General features: G+C 38.0%; 1 protein-coding gene across 2 annotated transcripts in view; it reads right to left on the reverse strand.

Annotated features, from left to right (window-relative positions):
* Positions 1-26000, reverse strand: part of ACOT12 (acyl-CoA thioesterase 12) — a 61462-nt gene extending 35462 nt beyond the window's left edge. Inside the window, exons 1-6 of one of the 2 annotated variants that reach the window (XM_037801543.1) lie at positions 25793-25886; positions 21303-21471; positions 18872-18941; positions 12637-12697; positions 7394-7495; positions 4201-4336 (exon numbers count right to left, since the gene is read on the reverse strand). In XM_037801543.1, the coding sequence (XP_037657471.1) occupies positions 4201-4336; positions 7394-7495; positions 12637-12642 (244 nt within the window). In that variant the 5' untranslated portion in view covers positions 12643-12697; positions 18872-18941; positions 21303-21471; positions 25793-25886. Of the gene's footprint in view, positions 1-4200; positions 4337-7393; positions 7496-12636; positions 12698-18871; positions 18942-21302; positions 21472-25792 lie in introns of both variants that reach the window. The other variant, XM_037801542.1, reaches the window with a different exon arrangement.
* Between the last annotated feature and the right edge of the window lie 288 nt (positions 26001-26288).

Raw genomic sequence — 26288 nt, forward strand, 5'->3', positions numbered from 1 at the left:
CTGACACTGTGAGAGAGGTCAAAGTAGCAGACATCATTAATAAGTTCCTTCCAAGATAAATACAATTTTCGGGTGTTTGAAATACAAGTTTGACACCAATTATCTCTTTTTCCTATAATTGACTCCTCCCTCTGCAATGACTTTTCCTACTCAGCCTGTAACCATGACCAAGTTTTTCATATTCTGAAAAACAGTGCCCCTTGACTTTGAAGGCCTCCTCTACTCCAGGCTGTTTCTTTCACCCTTCCCAACTAAGTTCTTTAAAATACAGTTTTCAGTTGTTGCCTGTAATCCCTCCTATGAATGAAGACCTCTCTAATGACAATATTAACAACAGCACTTTCTGCATGCCAGGGCACTGTTCCAAGCCATGGATGTTAACTCAATCCTCACACAATCAAATTAAATATGTTCCATTATTATTCCCATTTTACACTTCTTTGTTTTGTTTAATAACATCTCGTCCATGAACTGAGGAAAGCAGAGCAAAGTCAGGGGTTTTGGTTACAGACAACAAGTCCTGGGATAAGAAAATAAAAAGGACAACTTTGTTCTGGCCACTAAGCACTGGCTGCAGGATGGTGTGGGTGAGTAACGAGTAAGCCCAACTTCTAGAGGGCCATCCTGACGAGTAGAGAAGCTGAGGGGAGGAAGTGGCTAACTCTGGTGTGGGATTGTAGGAGTGAGTAGACCAACAAAAAGGACCCATGCTTCTGATGGAGTAAGATCTAGAAACCAGAGAGAAGCAGGGCCCATTCTGATGACAAGAGTGGAGGGAAATACCATGAGAAAACCGAGTTCCTATCAAATGCCAGTACTGTTGTGGGATACTTGTCATTGGTTTGGATGACACTTGAGAACCAATTTAACTCCAGTTTCTCCTGAAAGTAGGGGTTCCAAAATAGCCAAGCTGCTCTAAAAGATGTGATCACCACACCTACTGCAAAGGACAACACTCAGCCTTCCAAGGCTTACCAGGTTGGTGCTCTACTTCCTGTACCATTCTCTGCATCCTGATAAGTGTACTTCTAAAAAGCCTAGTGTTAACAGTTTTTAATTTGGCCAAGTGAATGTGACATAGAGATCATAATGAGCCATTCTCCATCCCCTTTATTCCTCTAACTAATCTGAGGGTGGTCAAAAGGACCCTTTTTTATATTCAGTTTATTGTACTCAGGCTTCCAGTAGCACCACTCCTACCAAAATCACCAAAGAAGTCCCTAGTCCCCAATCCAGTGGACAATTTGTATTCCTCATTTACTGGGACACAGTTGAAGAACTCATTTCTTCTTGTACCTCTACTCCCTTGGCTTATGAGCCTACTCTGTCCGGTTCTCCTTGTACCACTCTGATAAGTCCTTCCGGGTATCCCTGGTAGATTCATCCTCCTCCTCTGCTCAGCTCCCAGGTCTCATTCTCGGCCAACCACCCTTGCCTCTCTGTGAGCTCTCCTGGTTGATTGTGGGCACCATCCTGGTTTGAATCACCATCTGTAAGCTTATTCTCCCCAACCCACGTCCCTTCCTTTTGGTTGTTCCACAGTCACCTGATGCCATATGTCTAAAACTGAACTTGCCATCCACCCCATCAAATTTGCTCCTGCTCCTGCCCCTCATATTCATTCTCTCAGTTCATGGTTCCACCACTAGCTGCTCAAACCAGAAACCTGAGTGTTACCCTGAACTCCTTCTTCCTCTCCACCTCCCCACATCCCAATCAGTGATCCTACTTGGGACTTTACCTCTTGCATATTTTTTTAGTCTTTCTCCCCTCTCACTCTCACTATCATTGCCCTGTCTTTCTAGCCATGGTGACCATATTAAGTGCAAACCTAATGCAACAACGTGCTCAAAGCTCTACAGTGGCTTTCACTAAGGACAGAAGATAGGTCAAGATTTTTAACAAGACCTAAGAAAGCCTTCATGAGTATCCTATCTTTTTCATCTCCTGCTTCCCTCCATCTTGAATTTTCTCTCTGTGCTGGTGGTTCTTCTCACAGAGCATGCTGTTTTATGTCACTGTGCTTTTAATTGTGCTATGACTTGTCCCATCCTTCCCAACTTTCTTCTCATAGCCCTCCTCCAGAAGGTCTTTCCTGAACCCCTTCAGCGTTCTGCCTCTGTGCTTCTATAGTACTTGGGACCTACCCATCTCTGTTCACTCTCCATCTTATTTAAACTATCAGTTAATGTGTCTGTCTCCAGCAGTAAACCACAAGTTCCTCAAGAGCAAAAACCTGGCAATTTTCATCTTTGACCTTTTGTAGCAAACACACTTCCTGGCACATGTTAGGCATTTAATAAAGTCTTACTGGATTGAACTAAACAGTCAGTATTGTAATTGTTCCCTTCTTTCTGATAAGAAAGGAGCCCTTAGTCTATATGATTTTAAATGATCTCACAGACACCATTTAGCAAGCACAGGACTAAATGGACCACCTCACTCAACCCATGGCCACCATTCATTTCATGGCAGGAGCCTGCTCCAAATAGTTCCAGGTTCAGAGGGTGGAGAACAATCCTTGAGACATGTGACTTGAATGAGTTCTGCCTTGGAGAAGGTGGAGACAAATTCTTGCAAGGATCTGTGGGTGAGTATGCATGAATTTCAAAAGAACAGTTTTCTGACATCACAGTCAGATTTCTGGTTGTTTAGTAGCTCATTTCTACATTCGTCTTACAAACTTCTTACAAACTTGGGTACTGTAATATAAACGAGATCAGGGGCTTTTTTAAAAAAAGACATAATTATGCAGAAAGGAAGAACAGTGAAACCAGGATAACTGTGCATATTTATTTTATTAATAACCAAGTTAAGTGCTTGAGTTTTTCTAAGATATCCTTAGAAATCTACTTGTTACACATAGTAAGAGTCTGACTACTACTAAGTATTTTGACTGTCATTTCATTTCTTTCCTGGAACTTTAGGAGTGAGGAGACAGCAGAGTGCATTTCGGGATTGGTATTTTTTAGTTTTGTTTTTTATTAATGGTTGTTTTGTCTGCCTTAGGGTTGTTCCCATGGTCCAGCTATCTAATTTCTGTGGCAAAATGCATTTAAAATATATTCTGATACATAGAACACCTTTGCAAAAGGGGACCCACTCTTCTCAGCACAGCAAATTAATGATGCAAAAGTCTTCATTTCCTTAAAAATAATTCGCTAGTGAGTATTGCCTTTTAAAAGGTCAGCAATGAGGAGAAACACTTTGAAAAATTCTTCTCCAACCCAGGGGTCTTCTGTGAGGTTGTCCCAGGACCATGATCGTGACATCCAGGGCAGAATAAAACTGATACACTTCTGCCACCCTTACTTCTCTGCTGGCCTTTTTGTACACTCTTATTCCTTCCTCTCTTTTCAAATTCTTATTCCAATCTTTTCTTGTCTTTTCTTTTTCTTCCTCGTCTTTCTGTGTCTTCTTTTGGTGGCAAGCAGAGTTGGACCTTCTGTGAGCCTCTGTGCCCTCTGTGCAGTAGTGAGTAGGAGGGCTTGGGCTGGATCCACTCCTCCTCCTCCTCTCACCCACCTTGGTCTCTACCATAAGTCAGCTCCCCTGGGACTTCAGGAGATGGCAAGAGAAAAAGGAAGAGCAGAGGAAGGGCAAGGCAGCCTCAACCTTTTTCCTGCCATTCTGGCCCTGCTAGGCCTCAAAGAACCCAGGAAATCACTGCCAGGGAGCTAAGAAACTTTGGGTCGTAAAACTGTGTCATTGTGGAAAGAGCCAGGAAACAGGAGAAGAATCTTATCATTTCCAATCATTTCTCACATGACTTTTAGCAGCTTCTTTCACTGCTTGGAGTTTCAGTTTCCTTCTCTTTGAGATTGTATGTAGCTCATAAGAAATATGAAATAACGCTTACTAAACTATAATACTGTTTAGTAAACTGTGAAGCATATAAATCTATGATATCGTCATCATTCCTTCACTCCTCAATTATTATTGAGCAGGTACTATTACTAAAAACAACTATCACTAATAAGGCCCCTGCCTCCCTTCTTTCCTCTTGTCCCCTGGAAATACTGCCATTTAAAGAAGCCTTAGCAGCAATTGTCTTTCTTCTCCAGCCATTGGGTTTGTTGGGAAAGATATCTAGCATTGTCAAGTTATAATAAGAAGGAGAAAATAAGTGTACTTAAAAAAAAAGACCCATTCACTTGTCATTGTCATATAATTAAAATTCCTATAAGGAGATTTACTGACCATCCAATGTGCTGCTTTCCTTTATTAAGTTGTTAAAGGTATCTTCATGCTGTAATCGAACTTTCCTTCTCTCCGAAGCCAGATTATGCTCCACACGATCTTGTTCAGTTAGAAGTGTGACGGGTTTTAAATGAATCTAGAGAAAGAAAAACATTTATCTTTCCTTTCTTTAAATTATAAAACCACAACAGGAATTTTGCAAGAACAAAATGAAATATGCTACATTTTTTTCTAAAAAACTAAACAGAGCATTTATAGGTGTTTTCACCTATAAATATTGTTTCACCTATACATATTGTTTTGACTAATTTTTTTTCTTAAAATATTTTCTAAACCAAAAAACTCAATATGGGGATAATTATTCCTTCATACATTGAGATGTGTACTTTTAAAAGTTTGCCAAATATTAACTTTTTCTGATTTTTATAATTTCCAAACTATAAAATACAAAATCCTTTAAATTAATGAGTGAGGTGAGGGACTCTGCTGAATTCCAATCAAGATGTGGTTTCTACCTTTTGCAAAATTAAGACATTGAAGGAGGGAATAAAGGTGTTTCCTTGAGAAAGCTACCATGTGCCAAGAGATATCCCAAATTTGGGTGTTTCATTACATGGTGAAAACTAAATTATTTTATAAGGAAACTGAAAGAATCAGTATGTCAGAATAAAGCTTTAACAGACCTCCACAAACCTGGAAATATGATGTAACAGAACCAAGAGTGCCAGCTCCTTTATAAATGCCTGTGTGCTGGACCTGAATGTGGAAGGAAGGGGTATCTTGTGCTGGACTGGGGTAGCTCTGTGCTTATTTCTAGGCACCTAAAATCTGGTATTGACCCTTGGCCAAGACAAAGATGAATTAAGCCAGTGACCTGTAATACGTTGTTTAAACTCCAAAACTCCCCTGGAGGTATTCTGTACTACCTTGCCTTTCAGGAAGGTATAGACTGGTGGTTTGCTCTGATTTAACTATTTATACAGGCTGCTTTTAGTTACGTGACCAGCAGGGTATATAAACAACCACTTGGCTTGGCTCTCCTGCAACCAAGATACCTCACCTATATCTTGATGGTTCATAATCTACATACAAAGTACATCTTGTGTGACTGAAAGGACCCTGAGAACTATGCTTGGAAGTCCTGAACTTCTCTGATGTTTGCTTGAGCTTTCCTTCTCCTACCGTACCAGGTCCGTTGGTTTTAAAGTCTCACGTGAGTCTACTCTATGGAGCCTTGTTGAGTTCTTTCAGAGATCTGAGTCTGTGTAATTGCTGAACTAAATATAGTTAATCATTGCCAATATCATCCTGGAATAAATGCACTTTGTACAGAAAGCCACGTAGGCCTGTAGGTTCAAACCAAATCACTGATTTTTCACCATTCTCTTCATGATGTGCTACTGGACAAGAATGTTACCAACTGGAAAATAAGTTAGTGTGGAGAAAAGGTGCTTTACAATTAAGGTTATCTGAACCAGCCAATTATAGCAGCACAGTTAGCAGCACAGTAACATAGCAAATGTTGCCAAGAAACAATTCTTCAGGCTTAGCAGAGAACGGACTTTAGTGTGACTATTATATTCTCATTGTACCAGTCCCTGAAGTCAGAGTAAGAAATCTGAGGCTAAAGGGGGGAAATGAAGTATCTTCCCCTTTTTGTGAAGGGAGAGAAAAGTTGCTACTCTTTCTGTTACTTTTTCTGATATTCATCTCTGCTACAGGAACTCTGCATCCATCCCCATTCTCTCTCATTTGCAAGAGATTGGAGATTTGGGGGGGATTCCAAGGTAATTCTGGGAAAAGCAAAATGATTGACAAGCCTGACCTCAATATCTTAGATCCCTGCAGTGCTCTGTCGAAGTACAGATGCTGAGTCCCAACAGTAGTGATTCTAATTCACTAGATCTGAGATGTGGCCCAGAGAGCTGCATCTTTAACATCTTTAATAACACATGAGGTGGCATCTGTGAACTTCAATTTGGAAAAACATTGCCCTTGGACAATATGACTTTGCCTTACAGCCTGTTTAACGGTGGGCAGAGAGTGGGAGAAGGGCCCCAGTGTGTAAAACTCTGCGGGACACCTTCACCATGGCACCATGGTGGGGCTGACTCGGCCTTCGCCCCTCTGTTCCAGGCCCAAGGGAGGAGGAGCTGCGTGAGAGAGGCTCTGCTGTCACCTTTGTTGGGTACAAAGAAAACATTACTTTGTTCCAGTTCTAAAGTTAGAGACGGTGAAAGGAAGAATGCTTTTGCAGAAAGAGAAGTACTCCTTGTCTTTCAAAGTGAAGTTAGGAGAAGCAGCTGTGCCCACTCTCTGGAGTGACCCTTGTAATGAAAGATTTAAATTCTAAATTGAATGATTAAATTAAAAAATGTTCCAACTAAATGGAGACCCTTCCCAGACGCAGCACCTTGACCCTAAAACTGAATGCGAAGAAATTATGAGTCAATCCCCAGCAGATTAAGGATGAGCTGATCTGGGCCAATGGCCAGACAAGCCTGCTGGGCATGCACATTAGGCCAATATATTTCTCTTAAGGGTGTTTTTTTTTTTTTTTTTACTCCATATGCCTTGAAGCTTATTTTTAAACTTCAAAACTCAGCAGCTTTGACATTTTTCCTTCAGGTAGTTAAAAAAAAAAAAAAAAAAAAAAGATTGGACCATAACATGCAACCGCTTGCTAAATTGCTCTTGCTTTTTAAAAAAAAACCTCAATTTTGAGTTATGTAACTAGAAGAAGAGAACAAAAGCAGTAAGCCATATTTTTGAGAACCTGATATGACCTTCAGATCATTTAAAACACAACATTTTTTCCTCTTTCACAAACTGGCCACATCTTTTTCTTCTAAAATAGAGAGCTCCTAACACTTTGATATTACCACAGAATGATAACTCACAAGAAAAATATTGGTTGCCCTTTTGGGGTGAGGAAAATGTTCTGGGAATCATGGTGACGGTTGTATAACATAGTGAATGTAGTAAATGACACTGAATTGTACCCTTTAAATAGTTAAAATGGTAAATTTTATATTGTGTCTTTTATCACAATAAGAAAAATTGGTGGGTAATAAAACTTGGGAAGATACATCTCATGACAAGAAGAAATGTCATTTTATCCACAATTATTCTGATGCAATTGTTAATATTTCCCTGAATTACTACTGGATATCTCTTCACACAGATAATTTACCTTTTCTTTTCCAACTGGTTTGGCTACAAATGTAGAGAACGCCATACTAACAAGCTTCTCAACGCCAGTGGCCATGTCCTGAACTATGACCTTGATGCTGATCTAAAAGTAAAACAAAAATAAATAAAATTTCAGCAATCCAGATAACAGATTAGATTACAGTATTCACTTCACCATCTTTCCTTCCATTTTCCAAATGAAACCAGCATTTTAATTTAGATTTAAGTAATACTCTTCTTTCAGTGATGTTCTATACAACTGAACAGATAAATTTTTTCCTGATTATAGATAATACACATTTACTAAGAATACTTGGTAAATATAAAAATAGATAAATGATAAAAATGGAATCTGACTCTTCAGAGTACAGATTATCAATATTACCACCACCAAGAGATAATCATTAACCTTTAGGTGAAATTTTTTCTAAATTTTTAATACCATATATATTTTTTCATATATATCTCATATATAGACATATATATATAATGGTCATACTGTATTTAGTTTTATATACTGATTTTTAAAAATTTGGCAACAAATTCTATACCTAGTAAATATTCTTTTAAAAACAAGATATTAATGGATGTCATGTTATCAGAGACAATATTTTTCACCTTTAGCCTTTGACCTTTATAACTGAGTTCATATGGACAAAAGTCCACCATGTTATTTTCAGCTGTGTTTTCTTGTCTTATTTTTCAGGAGTAGTAAGACTGGCTGAATCATATTATGAGGACAATACAATGTACTGAACTTTCGCCTGTGTGGAAGGCTCTGGAACTCAGCTCCTCAGAACTGTACCTTGCACAAGTGTTGGTAAACCCAGGAATGGATCACTAGGTTCTGGATAATATCCCCCCATATCCCAGATAACTGAAACTATCTCCTTGGAATAATGGAGCAATTTCAGTCATGTTGGTTCACCACTATATTATCAATGATAAAGAATATCTATATCTTCACCATGCACACCATGTACAAAATAATCAATAATACATATTTCCTTTAAAGCCACTTGACTTAAAAATGAAAATTAGTATTTGCATGGTAAAACCTAAATTAACTAGACTGTAATTAAGCAAATTTAAATCATCCATTCCCAAATCCCTGACATTCCTCCACTCCACACAGCCTTCCCCAATGTTAGAGAAATTGCCAAATGACAAAATAAAATAAAATAAAAGTAAAAATAAAGCAATAATTATGGAGAGTTAAAACAAGCTCTGAACAGTTAACTTAGTAACATATGATGACCAAATGTCTCAAAACATATGCCAGAACTTCACTTTGTGTCATGAGGGAGTAGGACAGTTTAGAATCCTGTGGAAAACTACTAGAAAGCCAGACAAATAGAAAATTAATATCCAGACAATAGATTTAAATCCTGTCATATAGATAATTACACTAAATTAAACGGTTTAAAAGCATTCCAATTAGAAGGCAGAAATTATAAGACTGAAAAAAAGCAACACCTAATTATACGTTACCTACAAGAAATCCATTTAATTATAAAAATAGATAGGTTAAAAGCAAAAGAATATGAAAAATATACAATACAGACACTAATCAAAAGATTAGTGGCTAACTTAATATCAAAGTAGACTTCAGGACAAAAACCAGAGATAAAAAGGTAAATTTCATAATGATAAAAGGGTCAAGTCATCAAAATGACCTAACAATCCTAAATGTGGATGCACCTAGTAACAGAGCTTCAAAATACATGAAGTATAACAGAATTGAAAGGGAAAATAGACAAATCCACAATTACAGTTGGATACCTCATCAAAAAGTAACTGATAGAAGAAGTAGGTAAAAAATCAGTAAGGCTACAGAAGACCTGAACAACACTATTAATCAAATTAATCTAATTAACATCTGTAGCATACTCCACCCACCAAAAGTAGAACACACATTCTTTCCAAGTACATATGGAACATTTGCCAAGATAGTCCATATTCTGGGTCATAAAGCAATAAATTCAACAGAAATGAAATTACACAAATTATATTCTCTGACTACAAAGGAATTTAATCAGGAATCAGTAATATAAGAGTATCTGGAAAATCATAAAATATTTGGGAATTAAATAACATATGTCTAGATAACCCATAGGTCAAGGGAGAATTCACAAGGGAAATGAGAAAATATTTTTAATTGAATGAAAATGAAGATAGAACATATACAGATTTCTGGGATGCAAATAAAGCAATCCTTTGAAGGAAATTTACAGCTTTCAATGATTATATTTGAAAAGAAAAAAGTTTAAAATCAATTTCCTAAGCTTTTACCATATGACACTAAAAAAGAAAGGCAAATTAAATCCAAAATAAACTCAAGAATGGGAAAAATAAATTGCAGAAATTTAAAACATCTTGCCAGATGAAAGAAGCTAGACATAAAAGAATACATTAATATGAAATACTATAAAAAGGTAAAAAAAAAAACTATCAATGATGACTGAATGTAGACCAGTGGTGTCAAGGGGTGGGGGCTGAAGGAGCTGAATGATTACAAAGGGGCATGTGGGAACTTCTTGTCACGATGGAAATGTTTTATGCCTCTATTATAATGATGGATATACAACAGCATAACTTTGTGAAAACTCATCAAAATGAATACATAAATGGGTGAATTTTAATTATAAATTATATCTTAATAAACTGCAATGATTTAAAAAACATTCTAGGGGCACCAAAAACCACCCTTATGAAGTGTGATGATCTGGTGAGATTTTTGTCACATACCGCCTAGAAAAGAGAAGAGTCCTAACAATAGAGGAATCAGAGAATCCCATGCAAGTGGGGTTCAAACAGAGAAGTGTTCCCGCTTTCTTTGGATTCAGAGTAAATTTAGTTCTTTATTTCTGCTCAGCAATTTAGCAGAGGAGTAGCGTCAGTCCATGACAGGAAATTGAAATTGAATGCGCTGACCCTCAAGGACAAGGCTGAAGAAGTGAGACTATAAATGTTTAGTTGGCATCTAAATGTAGGGGAAAAGGCAGGAAATTTAGGTAGCCCAAGTGCTAGATGGTGCAAAGTAAGACAATATCTAGAAGCTACATGGTCATGGTTCACATAGGATGAAAGAGAACAAAATGGTGCACTGCAGATTAGGTCCAGCAAACCAGGTGAAACTAGAATCTACTTTCCTTAGGATCAGAAATCTGTGCTTTGCACACTCACCCAGGTTGTCTGTGGTTTGCTTGTTTTTTCTATTTAGAAAAGTTTATCCAACATTATTCTTGCATCATACTTACAGAAAGAAAAACTTAATTTTGCCTGAAGGTACCCTAGCATCTCACATGATCTAAATGTTTTTTTTTTGTATTAAAAATACAGATTAAATACGAAATTAGTAAAATGTAACATATAAAACTTCATGCTGAGCAAAAATAAATCCCAAAATGGTTACCATATATCCACAGAATAGTTTCCACAGTATTTATGACTTTTCTATGTAAATCATATTTGGATGTAATTTTTAGAACTGTATTTAACTATATTTTGCAATTCATTAATTGTAGGCATCCATATTTTTCTTCCTCCACATAATCTGTTCCTTTGATTTGGACTGCCAATATCGTCTGTGATCCATGGAATACAGAAAAAAGATGAAGGGAAAAAATGCAATTATTTCTCAAGATTTGAGAAATCTGGTCCACTTTTAGTGTAGTGTCCTGAAATTTCTGCTCCACTGAAATCAAAATTAGGATTTTCTTTCTGGAATCTCTTCAACATAAGTTGTCTCAGCATTCGGTCTTGCACCCAAGGAGAAGCTGCATATTCAGATTCTAGGAGAGAAGTCCAACAGTTTGCTGCATCTCTGTTTTTGTAAGGGATCATTTTTCTGTCCTCCAAAGTCCAAGTTCCTTCATCAGCTACTGTAGAAGCAAAGCGTTTACCCTCGAGGATCTCGCGGCCACCCACAAGCAGCACCACACACGACTGGTCTGCAGGCCACACTGCATATCCTAGGCGTGTGTGCCTGAAGGAAGGTGAACTTCAGTGAACACCTCCTCCAAGATCCGCGGGCCAACACACTTCACTCGCTTCCGGAGGCGCTGCACCGGAAGATAGCCGAGCGCAGGCGCGGAATCCTCACGCTCGGCTACCTCCAGGTCTCTGCTCTGCGCATGTGCAATGACCCATGCTGATGTCGTTTTGGACTCTAATCGAGACCAGTTAGAAACAATTGAAGCCCGGAAACGTTTACAGTCAAAGGATGAGGAGTGGGGGATGGTTGAACCCAGTGAATCAGGAACTAACTCTTCCGTCATCTATGTGACGCCAAAATACAGACTTGCCAACGTCTTAGATGTTTTTTTTGTTTTCAATCAAATTTTCTTTGGAAATTCTAGCATCTCAGGGAAAAGGAGAAAAGAAAAGGGACTTTTATCCATGTTTGGGCCGAAGATAACGGATGGGCTCATCCCTCAGGAGAGAGAGAAACTGTGTGGCAAAGGTCACAGAGCCCCACAGTTGCGGTATCAGGCTCTAGAAGCACCAAGTTGCCAACAGAACTGGGTTTTTCATAAGAATTTTTCTTTTTTTTCTGATTTCAGTTTTGTATTCTGTTTGTTTGGGTACTGGGAGAGAGTGGCTAAATCAGGGTAAAGCCACTGCCATAGGCACAGTGATTGCCAAAACTTCAGTCCTTGTGAGACTTGTGTGTCAGATATAAAAGGGACTGCTACTGACTAAACTAGAAATTGCAATATGTGATCCAGCAGTCACCTTCCTGTTAATATAAGCTGGAGAGAGACTTCAGAAGCCCCAGAAAATGTTGCATTCACAACTGGTAAGGAAAAGAAAATCAAATGGATGTAGAAGAAAAATCTTAATTTGTCTTCTTTCTGAAAACCAGTTCTGCCTTTTGAAACCTAGTTAATTGATGCACTATTGGGGGCTGAGAGGATGGAGACCAAGTAGAGTCAGAATAAATAGTACATTCAGAATAATTGAAAAGAAGAGTGCCCTTCTCCCTTGTATGTAAACTTTCTGTGGATAGTTCTATACAAAGAATAGGACATTGTATCATATTTAATATAGTACCAGGGTTGACTGGGAAACATGGGCTCATTATTGATCTGTGAGCCTGACTACAGATTAAAGGGACTTCTATAATTCACAATCTCTTTAACTCCAGTTATTACTCCAAGCTTTGTCCTCTGCCCTCTGCCCTCTGTCAACAGTGAAGAGATGAGCCCCAACAGGTAGAAGTAAGGAAAGGTCACCTCTTACCTCCATGCTTGTGCTGAATGCTCTAGTAACTTTGGCTTTGATGGTTATAACTTGTCCAACTCTAGTAGAGGAAAAAAATAAAAAGAATGTCAGTTATCCTAGTAAATTTCATTTCAAAGTCTTACTCAAATGCATGTGCCATACAGCAGTTTTGCTTTATTGTGCTGATAATGGTCATGCATGGAAAATTCATGGTAATGATAAAAAAGGACAGTGATAAAAACATATGCTGATAATTATAAACCACATTGCTCTGTCATAATTAACTATCTCTATATAAACAAAAAATGATTTTAGCAAAGATACGTGCAACAGGACTTCCAAATCTGCAGCAGATACTTTGATTATATAGCAGTTGTTTCCTGAAGGGAAGTTGAAACAAACACAAACGTATACAAGTGATTAAACTTTTTTAAGTTAATTTAAATAAATAAATAGATAAACATACAAACAAGCAAATTGATCAGCTTCATTAGGTTTACATGGACCCTCAATGCTGCTAGATGATCCGATTACTCCCCATTATTGGAACACTGCCCTTGTAACCTGGAGTTGATTCAAACCTTGTCTGCTCAGGACTCTCACCCACCTCTCATCCCTTCATCTTAGCAGAAGGTAAGAGTCTATCCAATATGTCTTCTCAGTTTTACTCCCTCAGCTACAAAGTTGAAATTCTCACTGTCCTTCACCTCACCAGTCTGTTTTAGAAGAAGAAAGATCTCTTCAAGACCTAACCTCTTTCTTTACCCATGCCCTCGATCTCATCCTCCCCCATCCTCTTTCCTCCTCCACCATTAGTCCTGCTTTCTCAGCAATTTCCTCTTTGTAACGTCAATCTCTGCCATCTCCCTGACTGTTTATCAGTCTGTGAAAACATTCAAGGCTTTTTCTCTCTAAAATTCTTTCTCTCAAGCTTTTTCTATCTCAAGATTTTTTTCTCTTCTTCATATTCAGACCTCTTGAAAGAATAATTTATTTTGTAATCCATATATTTAACAAATGTTTACTGAGTTATAACTAGTCCCCAGCATTGAGATAAAGGCTAAGGATACAGCGATGCACAAGACAAGGTTCCTACTTTCAAGGAGACCATCCTTCCTTGGGACAGCATAATGTACACAGATGAATCACAGTGCCATGCAGTTGTGGAGAAGAAAGGATCAAATTTTGCAAAGGAATTCAGGAGGAAATGACTAATTGGGAACATCAGGGAAGAAGTCACAGAAGAAGTGAGATTTGAGATGGGTCAAAGATGAGGATTTTTTCCCAGCTACAGAAGTTTGGGGGCTTTGCCTCCTATTCACTTCTCAGCCACTCCAATCTAGCTATTGCTTCCATATCCTACTCCCTGCTGTCTCCAAAGATACTTCCTAAGAGCCGAGTGCAATGCCCATCTCATTTAACAGCATCAACCAAGCTCTTTCTTCTTCAGGAAACTTTCTCTTCCCTTGGCTCCACCGTCCTCTGTTCATTCTCAGCTTCCTTCAATGGTTTCTCTTCCTTAGCAAAACCCTTATGTGCAGACCTCTCCTGAACTTCTGCAATTTGCCCTATTCTTTTCTTACTCCACCTTCTTTTCAGAAGAACTCTCTCTTTTCCATGATCCTATCATCTATATAGAGATGATTCTCTAATCTACATCTTTAGCCTAGAAGTTGTTCTTGAAATTAAAAGCCATATTTTCTCCAAACTTCTCCCAGCAGGTTCACTGGGAGTTATTGAGGGTCTACTAGGCAGAGTGTTAGCTGCTTACAAACACATTACCTAATGTAATTTAATTTTTAGCACATTTTTGCACATACAAACCCAAACAATTTTCTTTTTTTCCTTAAATTTGTTCTTCCTAGACTTGATTCTGTTTCCCTAGAGAACCCTAATACAGTGGCCTTTCCTACTTCTGTGGTTAGGCTCATACATACATGTACCTCATCTTGTAAAGTCCTTTTCCTATTCCTTTGATGAAAACCTATACATTAAGTCACATTAAATGCTACATTTATCATGAAACTCTCATTGATTTTTCAGTCAAAACATACTTTTTAAATATACTCTAGAACTGCGTTTATATTTCACCTAGGCATGCTTTCCAGTCTAAAAATTGTGTATTTGTCTGACTCACCATACTGAGTGACTGCCATGCTCAGGAATCACTCATATATCCTATGAGCTTACAGCAGTACTTTTTGTATAAATGACAGATGTTTGCAAATTTTTAAAAGAAAAAATATCTAATATGACCTATATCTAAATTAAGCGACTTTTTGTTTGGAGCTTTTAATATTCTTTTTTCTATTGGTGCAGGTCCTGTACAACAAAAATACAAGAAGTTTCCCATCCATGATTTTAGTGGCTACAGTTCTTTCTAACAACACACACACACAAAATACTACAAAATGAAAAAAAAAACACATTTCATTGATGAGGACATTCATTGATGGGCCCTAAGTTTAAGTCTAAGTTTAAGGTCTGAGTTTAAGTGTAACTTAGGTCTAAATTTAAGTCTTAGAGTAAATAACAATTTAGGATTGAAAAGTACATAACAGATATTTTATTACAATACTGCTGGTATTCATAAGTCTAATAATGGAGGTTAAATCTATTCCCAAATAAATTAGGATCTGTGGTAATTGTAATTTTGCTGAGGTACAAACCTACTTTAATATTTTCTACTTCAGAGCTAATAACACAATTAGTATGTGAGCTTAGCCGACTAATATTTAGCTGCATTTCAAAGATTCTAGAATGTTAAGGACTCTGATTAACACTACAGTTGCTATGAGGACAAGCACTGAAGATGCTCAGTAAAAGAAACTGGTGCCACAGGCAGAAGCAGTGGAGTTGGGGGAAAGCATTGATTAACCATTAAGACCCGGGTTTTAAGCTCCCTCTTTCCCCTGGCTTGCTCTGGGTAGTAGGCCCCAGTTTCTCATCTGTACAAAGAAAGAACTGGGCCAAACTCAAAGATCTTTCCATGTCTATGATTCTACTTCCTGCCCCAGATTCTTTCAGATCAGTTTTAAAGAAGCAATTTCTTTATATGTAACGTTTTATTTCATTTAATTTTGTTTGTTGATAAATAAATAAATGTTACATATATAAACGTAAGCATCAAGGTTGGAGAGATTAATTGGGCATCTCACTGGACTTACTTAAGATAGGAAACTGGTAGCAAATATCTTGTTCTGGAAACAGATGACCTTCTCTCTCTGTTTTTCTTATTAAAAATGTAATTTCAGTTGAGTTATCTAGAGTCTACATTTTTAATTGTTGACCAGTTAAAAAATATGTTTAATTCTTTTTTTCTCTGCTTTAAATGGTCTCAGATGGTTGTTTCCATTGTTGATGCTGTCTACATTTCTTGGAAGTATTCTTTTTCAGACAATCACTGTTATGAGTTGGCAAATGAAATCAGTTCTGGTTAGGGGCCATCAACACTGACAGTTCTTCCATGAGTGGAGATAGAACATAAACTAGGATGAGAGGAAATGGCATTGACAAGTAAGTGAGTACTTTGTTGCTAAATCTAGGATATTTTTTCCCTTCCATTCTTCCCTTTCCCAAGCAGCTGTGTTTGGGTCTCTTTGTTCTAAATGAAACCTATAATTTCTAAGGAATATAGCATTTCCCAAGAAAGACTATGTCCAGGAAGACCATTATCTGCTCTGCAAGCAAAAAAGTAAGCTGATAAAACTCATCAAGCACAGGTGATGATGTCTAAACTAATTTACAGAAGAACTTTTAAAGATAAAATTGATAATACTAAATCTTACCCCTAAACCAACCAACTACGTATACATAGAAGTCATAAGCTTTTTACAAAAACAACAAAAAGGGTATGATCATAAAAAAGAATTATGGAAGGTAATTGATAATTCATTAATACAAAAAACCTTTGCCATTAATTAAGACAAGTAATGTTTTTCATTGTGACTATAACAATTACTGAATGCTGTCTATAAGTCAGGTACCGTATCACAGTCTTACGCCATGCCACTCACTGTGCAGTAACCCTATGAGAAAGGCTTAATCATTCCCAGTTCACATATAAAGAAATGGGCTTAGAAGCTGACATAGCCAGTAACTGGTAGGGCCAGAATTGAAATCTTGCTTTGTCTGGCTCCAAAGCCTTTGCAGTATTACCCTATTTAGTCTCCCAAGTAAAGAATAGCAATCACTACTATTTTAATTTAAAATTTTAATTTTACATTTTTATTTTAAATTTTAGGTTGTATATATGTTGTAGAATCAAAATTTAAAGTATCCATAGGACTGTACAACCCAGTGCACCCTAGAGTAAACGTGGACAGTATAGTTAATAGTACAGTTATAAAAAAAGTTCTTTCCTGAATTGCAGCAAATGTACCACACTAATGCAAGGTGTTAATAAATGAGAACTCTGTATTTTATGCATAATTTCTGTAAATGTACAATTTCTCTATTAAAAGTTTATAAATATAATCTTAAATTACTTTGTGTAATCATGCTGCTAGTTATAATATTGGTATGGTTATTCTGAAAATAATTAATATCTGCATGTATATTAATTAAACAAATGAGTTATGTCCATATCTTTAAGACCCAAGATATCCAGCATAAAATAAAACAAGAAGCCAAAGAGATGCAAACATAAAATCAAAGAAATTAAGCCTATGATCCTAAATTATTTTAAGTATTCAGTATAAACTCTTTCAAAATACATAATTCCCAATTCTTTTCACTAAAAAGACTTAGGAATAATGACCACAGAGCACCTTTCCTGCCCAGACTGTGGAAAGAAAGAATCACAACTCCTTGAAGAAATAACCAATTTTAGGTTTGTACAAGGAAATGTAAAAGATGAACCTGAAAAATCGTGTCATGCCAGGAAGGAAAGAAGTTACTAAAGACTTCTGACTTTGGGATTATAGCCAAAAGACTTAGGAACTAAACTGATGAGGTTTGCATTTGGCAGAAGGAAAGAATAATGACATCAGTGAGTTGAAACACATCAAATATATTAAAATCATGGGTTTGTAATGATACTAAAGGGAAAGAATTAAGTCTGTCCTTCCTGTACAAACTTTATCTCAAGATAACCAAGTCATTGATGAGAGAAATTTCCTTCTACAGAGACATTCTAGAGAATAAATGAAGACAAAATGATGGAATTAACATATTACCATTTTACAAACTCCAAACGAAATGATGATCCTGGGCAATGATCATTAAATATTATGAGCTGTTGATAGGAATTATTTTTTGCAAAATATCAAACCTTCATCAAGTATCTCCTCTAGAGTATAAACTATCAGTTTAAAGAAATACAAAGGAGAGGAGAACATGTTAAACAAGACTGCAGGGAAAAAAAATGAGAAAACATAAAATGTAGTAAACTTTATAGGACAAATGACCTGATTTCTTTAATAAATACATAGTATGAGAAAAAAGAAGGAAGGGGAAATTATATATCAAAAGAGTCTTTAGAGACATATCAAGCAAATATAGTATAATTAGATCCTGATTCAAGAGCACAGTTGTTTAAATTTTAAAAAATATATTTTGAGACCATTGTGAATAACAGTTTCTGATAGTGGTATTTTGATTGTGTTAAAGAAATAGCCCTTATATTTGAGAAATATGTACTGGAATATTTACAGATGATGCCTGGGATTTGCTTCAAAATAATTCATGGGTGTGGGGGAGTATGGAGCAATATTGATGAAATATGAGTGTCCAGAAGTTGATCATAATTGTAGTTAGGTAAGGGTACTTGGGGATGCTCTGTACTATTCTGTATCCTTTAGTGCATGTTCAAAATCTTTGTATATTTTAAAATTTTATACAATAAGAAAGGGTAAAGCACATAGACACACTTTACCATTTCAATTCAGATAAATTAGGTTTACCCAACAATCTAATGATGAAATCCACTATCATAGAGATGCTTATTATCATTAATTATTCTTCTTTTTAAAGAAGGAACCATTAAGAATCTGCTTATAGAAAGCTTGACATGCTTTATACCAAAATATACCTACTATTGAGAGCTACTTCTGTGATTTTACACTTACAGTGTTTATATTAAAAGTAGGCCCTAAGATTTATTTTTTACTGACTTACATTGGGTCAAATGTTATTTATTTTATCAACAAACCAGATCACTGCTTCCAAATGAATAAATTCAGTTGCCACACATACACGTTGCCAACGAACTAGTGGACCCAGGAGAAAGGAGTGATGGAGCAATGCCACTTACCTAGCAGTCTCTTCAAATTGTATGTCATCCACAGAGGCTGTAACACAGGAAACCCCAGCATGTTTTTCAGCTTAAAAAAATAGATTAAAATGTGCTGTATTAGTAGTTATGTTTGAATATTCAGCATAAGAGAAAAGGAATAAAATTTAAGTGGATTTATTTTAGTAACTCATTATCTCATTTATCATAATGCCTTTGTATCCACACTTCTGAATGATCCAGATGAATAAGAATTCCTTTGCTCTTTAAGTTTTGTTTCTACTCCATGGTAATTACTGCACTTTCCCCTAAATTTTAACTTCTGTGATCTTTGATTTGAACTTCAGGATCAATACCCAGCATATCTGGCTATTTAATTAGCATTTTGTAAGTTGATGCCAACTTTAAATATTTTGTCAGTTTGTCACCCTTCTTTTGTTTTTAAAAAACATAGAATAAAAGCTATATCCACTATTTCACAAAACCAGTAGCTGAATATGTTTAAACCACTTAACCATTGTAAGGACTGAGCAGTATGGGAGACCCTGAAATCATACCTAAAATCAGAAAGTACTTCCCTAAACTAGAGCAAGAGAGATGGGTGGGGTGGGACATAGTAGATATTTAGTCAATATTTATTATTTATTATTACCAAATGAACACCAAACACACTATGCATTAATTATGTTGGAGGAGGAAAGCATTGAGTGGGTTGTAGTAGACTGAGGAGGAGCTATATTTCCATGTTTCATGTCTGCACTTAATTTGCTCAGAATTTTCTTTTTGGATTGCTGGGTTTGCTTTATATAAAAAGATCAGAATTTATCCTCTTTGGGTAAGATTTTGACACGTGCTTCTGCCAGAATTTGATTTTGAGGAACAGTCAATTAAAACCCAAACAGATCGTCTTGGCTTTTTAAGAACTTTTAACCATCTTTTTAATTTTGGAGACTTTGTTCCTGCTACCACATTAGGAAAAAGAAAGGGACAGTAAATTATACTGAATTTGTATTCTTCGTGGATTTTTGTTCCTTGTGTATTACATTGGATAACTTTAGCTATATTATATATTTGTTGATAATCCCAGGTGACAAGAGATAGGAAAAAATGCCAGAGAGCGAGTATTTATCACTCTCCTCCCTATGATCTAATTATGCAGAAAATTGGACATTTAGTTTTGCTAGTTGGAAGCAACTAATGCTTCTTCCAAACATGCCTGTAATATGAACTGAGTTACCAGAAAACTAACCATAGAACTCTGTGTGTGAGTGATAGAGGAGAGAAGATGAGCTTCCCAATTATAAAGTTCAGTGAAAGGAAGGGAACATGGAAATATCAGGCTCTAGAAGTTCTCAAGATGTGCTCACTTTAATTCAGTGTACTGAACATCTTTTAAGTACCCACTAATTTCCAAACACTTGAGCTGTCATTCCTGTTTTATAACCAGTGGACTCAGTTCCTGAGATCCAGACATAGCCGGCTCCTTTAAGAGCTTTGTATTAATCTTGCTTGGTGTTCTGTATCTTGAATCTAAATGTATGTCTTTCACCATTTTAGGGAAAATTTCAGCCATTACTTTTTCAAATACTTGTTTTTGTCTTGTATTTCTCTCATCTCCTTTTGGGACTCTACAATTTCTATCGATCCATCTTTACACCCACTTTTTCCTCAGTCATCGCCATTCTGCTGTTGAACCTATCCAGTGAATTTCTTTATTTCATGTATTCAAATTTTCAGTTCTGGAATTTCTGTCTGGTTCTTTTTATAGTTTCTACTTCACTGCTGAGACTTACTATCTTTTCATTACTTATGAGCATATTTTCCTTTACATCTTTGAGCATAGTTATAATAGCTGCTTTAGAATCCTCGAAGTTAATTCCAGATCTGGGTCATCTTGGAGTTGGTCTCCATTGATTGTCTTGGGTCATGATTTCTATTTCTTTGTATATCATGTAAGTTTAGGTTGCATCCTAGGTACCGTGAATGATTTGCTATAGAAACTGTGGATTCTGAAATGTTCTTCTGAAGACTATTGTTTTTTTTTTGTTTGTTTGTCTTTTTTTAAGCAGGGAGTTAACATGAGTAAACCCAAATTATAAAACACTTGTCTCCTATGAAGTGGGCACAGCTCAAATTTCAGTTCAGTTTTTTTTTTGGCCTTAGCTAGAGGTATGGGGTCTGTCCTACAATTGCCTGATTCAAGGTTAGCCAGAGATTTGGGAAGAATTCATAGACAGAATTAGGGCTCCATCTCTTTGGCTCTCTCCTCTTTGGAATTTTCCTTTTCACTTTCCAGTGGCTGTGATTTCCACAATCTCTGTCATCTGACTCCATACCAACAATACTGTGAGGTTTCCATCAGAAATTTGGGGTGACCTACAGGGAGCAGACTGGAGTCTTCCTTAGGGAAAAAGTCATTTAGAAAAAGAAACACATAAAAGCCACCCAGTACCATTTCCTTCTTCCAGCTGTTGCCTTTCAAGTGTTCCAAGCTGCCTTTTTTAATTTTCAAGTTGTCTTCAGGCAGTTTTTAATTAAAGTTTTGTCCATAGTTTATATCGTTGTTATATGTGGGAGATTTGATCTGATAGGAGAATTCTGAAAGAAGAATCCTTATAGCCCTTGGAAAGGAAGACAATGAGACAGAAAACATATGACCAGATTAGATTAGCATTTTTACAAAGTACTCTAGCTGCAGTTGGAGAGGGGACCAGAATTAAGGGGGAAGACCAGTTCAGAAATCACTACTGAAGTCCACATGAGAGGTGATGAAAGCTTAGACTAGGTGGTGGCAGCAGAGTTGTAGCAAACTAGTTGGATTTGAGAGATTCTTTTAGGAGGTGATATTGATAGGACTTGGTTGATGGATCAAATATGTGTGTGTGTTTGTAGGCAGTAGGGTGACAAAGAAAATGTTAGTCTGAGATATTTCAAAACAAGAAATGGATGTGGGGGATGGATAATGACTCAGAGATGGCCCGAAGCCTCTAGGCTTGAGGGCCTGGAAGAATAATGGGGCCAGTGACAAAAATAAGATTTAATGCCAAAGTGACAGTGAACTTATGTAATCTTTCTTTACATATTAAGACATTTCAGAATCTAGCAGTGCCATGGGGCCATAGCAGTGCCTTGGGGTCATGACTATAGTCATTATTTATCATAGTAATATGGCTGTACAGAAATGCTAGTCAGTAAAGAACTCTGGCTGAGAAAATGAAAGAAAAACTATTCTATTACTCTTATAGCTATAAAGTAAAACACTACAGTGGAGCATTTCTGTGCCACAGATTCAGTTACACCTTGGCTAAATATTGTCCTTTGCTTATGGAGTGCCTCTCACCATTTCGTGTTTAACACAGATATTATCCCTGTTTCCCCCGCCAACATTATCATAAAGGTTTCTTTAATATTATATTATTAGTAACACAACTATGAAGGTTAAGAGCATTTGGTTATCAACTTGACCCTTCTGTGGTCTTCCTGAGTTTCCAAGGATGTTAAATCTTAGAAATTTTCATGACATTCGCAGGAGTGGTGATTTTTTCTCCATTACAGGTCAGAGGCACTAAGCAAGATAACTTTAAAAGTCACATCAATATTCACACAGTGCATTCCGTTGCCTTGACAATGGTTTCTATACTTATTTCTTTCTCCAAATTTTGGATTAATTTTATATTCGTTTTTCCATTATTATGTTATTATATGCCACCACAAATCCTGCTTAAAATTGTGGCAGAAACTAAACAGACTCATCAACAGAAAACAGAGATTGGCATAAAATACATGATTGAATTTTGGAAAAGCGGCTAGCACACAGGTATTAGAAACTCAAACACTAATTGGAAGAGCAGTGTATTCATAACCCACTGAGCTCTACATTTGTCATCTGTAAAATAAGGGGTCCAGAATGCATGGTCTTTAAAGCCCCTTCCATCTCCAATATTTTATTCTAACATATTTTACTTTAAAATTGTGCATTTGCTGAGTTAATTAAGTGCCTTGTACAAAGCCTGGCACCTTTTTTTTTTTTTTTATTAAATTCAGTTTTATTGAAATACATTCACACACCATACAATCATCCATGGTATACAATCCACTGTCCACAGTATGATAACATAGTTATGCGTTCATCACCACAATCTATCTCTGAACATTTTCCTTACATCAGAAAGAACCAGAACAAGAATAAAAAATGAAAGTGAAAAAAGAACACCCAAATCATCCCCCCATCCCACCCCATTTGTCCTTTAGTTTTTATCCCCATTCCTCCACTCATCCATACACTAGATAAAGGGGGTGTGATCCACAAGGTCTTCACAATCACACTGTCACCCCTTGTAATCTACATTATTATATAATTGTCTTCAGGAGTCCAGACTGCTGGGTTGGAGTTTGGTAGTTTCAGGTATTTACTTCTAGCTATTCCAGTACATTAAAGCCTAAGAGGTGTTATCTATATAGTGCATAAGAATGTCCACCAGAGTGACCTCTCGACTCCATTTGAAATCTCTCAGCCACCGAAACTATTTCATCTCATTTTGCATCCCCCTTTTGGTCAAGAAGATACTCTCAGTCCCATGACGCCAGGTCCACATTCATCCCCGGGAGTCATACTCTGCATTGCCAGGGAGATTTACACCCTTGGGAGTCGGGTCCCACGTAGGGGGGAGGGCAGCGAGTTCACCTGTCGAGATGGCTCAGTTAGAGAGAGAGAGGGCCACATCTGAGCAACAAAGAGGTTGTTTGTTGTAAGGGAGACTCTTAGGCACCATTACATGCAAGTTTAGACTCTCCTTTGTGGTAATGAGCTTCATAAGGGCAAGTCCCATGCTCGAGGGTTCAAGCACATCAAACCGCCAGTCCCAATGTTTGTGACAACATCAACCCCAGTCCAGGTGAGGATGTCCAACACATCCGCACCTTCCCCCAGATCCTCGGGGCTGGGGAGGGGGAGGCTGTAAATATATTTTTTATTATCTGCCCAAATTACTCTGGGATGTGTCACGATTTCACTCCAGCCTATACTAACCTACCGTATCTCACTTCCTATTCAAAGTTGCCTGGCACCTTTTTAGAAATGAGATTCCAAGTTCTGGACATCCATCCATCCATCTACCCATCCATTGATCTACCCATCCATTTAATCAGCAGGTTTTTATTTATGACTTATTAGGTCCTATAGAACTAGCTCTAGCTGACATGCTAATTGACCAGGCAGAAAATAAAAAAGATGGTCAGACTAATACAAAATAATTATAGATTGTGCTAAGTGGTATGAAAGTAATAGGAAAGGGCATTGTGATATAAGTGATAAATGGATACAAATATAAACAGGTGATCTGGAAAGACTTCTCTGAGGAAATAATTAAGCTGAGATGTAATGTAAGGAAAAGGCTAAGACAAGAGCAGGTGCAGACATCCTGAGCTGAGAAGAACTTGGCTTGTTCTGGGAAATATCAGATGGCTGGTGTTGCTGGAGCATATGAACTCAGAAGGGGGTGATCAAATTGGAGGGGAGGAAGGAACTGTACCTGTGGCCCAGTCCATGGCACAATGTTTGTCTGGGCAGCATGATGTTATATTTTTCTTAACGTTAATGACCTTTGCTGGAGCACTCTACAGTTTACCAGATAACCACCCCTTCCTGATGTCCTAACCTGGACTCATCTCACATTTATGGTACCTGTCTGACTCCTCAAAGGATATGTGTTTCCAACCCCAGTTTGCATTTACAAGGAACAGCACAGCATGCGGATTTTATTTGTAGGTTTTAAGCCAGGGAATGATGTGATCTGATTTATGTATTCATAGCTCACTGTGGCCTATATGAGAAGGACAGATCCCAGGGAGATTCTGTCTTTAGAGGTCAGGAGGACATTGCAGAAGTGAGGGATGGGGAGCTTAATGTGCCCTAGAGATTGAATTCTCACTGATTTGAAGATGGGAGAAGTAGGTGAGGGGCTAAAAATACTGCCCCATCCACCCTTTCAATTAGACATGCCTTTACTTTACAAGGTACTTTTTTCAAAGGCCGAACCTCCATCCATAGAGGTGAGTCTAAGTCAGAAGTTCTCAATCATCTGGGAGAGTTCCTGAGGTAAAAACTGTTGTCATAATACTAGGATGTTATTTGCATTTTCCACTCTCATTCTCTTACAAGAATACAGTAGTTTTCCAGAGACGACATAAGGGTGAGGTAGGAAACAAACTGAATGCAGAAACAGGTATGAAAATTCAGTGAACTTCTATTAAATGAGACGTTAAAGAGATTTGCAAAAATGTAAACCAATACTACTCCCCTAACTAAACATTTTGTCATTGTGGAAAATATAGTTATTTTTCATAAAATTGTTAGTGTGTTAACACGTAATGGGCTTATTCTTGTTCTTCTTAAATGAATTAACCATTTTTAAATTTTAAATATGGTAAATATCTATGGTAACAACCCACATAAACAAAAGCTCTCCCAAGTCCTCCTTTATTTAATTGTAAAGGGATCCTTGACCAAAACATCTGAGAATAACCCCTCTAGGTAATTCCCAGTGTCGGATCAATTGTCTCAGTCATCACGGTCCCTGGATGCACAGGGCTCACTTCTCTCTGTAAATATCTACTCTCCTTTCCTCCCCAGCTTGGTCCTCAATCCTGGTCTGGCGCATGCAAGTGAATCAGGCGCCATCTCAGACCCTCTCCTCTTACACACATTCTCTAACTCCCCACCACACTCCTGAAGCACACCATCACGGACCCCTCCTATCCCACATCCCACACCCCACATCCCAGACGCTCCCGGCCATCCCCGCCCCCAAACCGAACATGCCCCACCGTGCAGTTCCCTGCACATGCAGGACCCGGCCTCTCGGCCCTGATGCGGTCTGTCTGGCGTCTTCCCGACCCCCGACCCCAGTCCCGCGTCCCCCACCCCGGCCCGCCGCCCCCTACCCGCCAGGCAGGCGGTGGTGTCGATCCACTTGAGCAGCTGCCCGGCGCTCAGCTCGCCTCTGGGGTTGGCGTGCGCCGGCTGGATGCCCTGGCTCATGTGCACCTCGGCGGGCGCCGGCCGCTCCATGCTCAGGGCAGAAAGATTGAAGCCCCGGGGCCGAGGGCGCCGTGTCCAGCCCGGGTCCACCCGCGGGCCCGCCCAGCTCCAAAGGGCGCCGGCGCAGCGCCGCGAACCCCGCCGGGTCACTGCCGGCCGCCCCGGCTCACCGGGTCATCGGTGAGGTGCAACTTAAGGTGTCAGGAAAGGTAAGGAGAATGAAAGAGAACTCTCTTCTGTTTCGGATGGAGTCAAATCTGGGGCGATTAAGGTTGGCAAAGCCCGACCTCGTCATCTGTGCAGTGAGGATGAGATACCCAAGGGCTGTTGAAAGAATTAGACGAGGTCAGATGTGGAAACTCATAGCACGGGCCTGGCCATTGGTCTGAAAAACTTGAC

This window comes from Choloepus didactylus, chromosome 13 (genome assembly GCF_015220235.1).
Source record: "Choloepus didactylus isolate mChoDid1 chromosome 13, mChoDid1.pri, whole genome shotgun sequence".
In the NCBI taxonomy this organism is placed as follows: domain Eukaryota; kingdom Metazoa; phylum Chordata; class Mammalia; order Pilosa; family Megalonychidae; genus Choloepus; species Choloepus didactylus.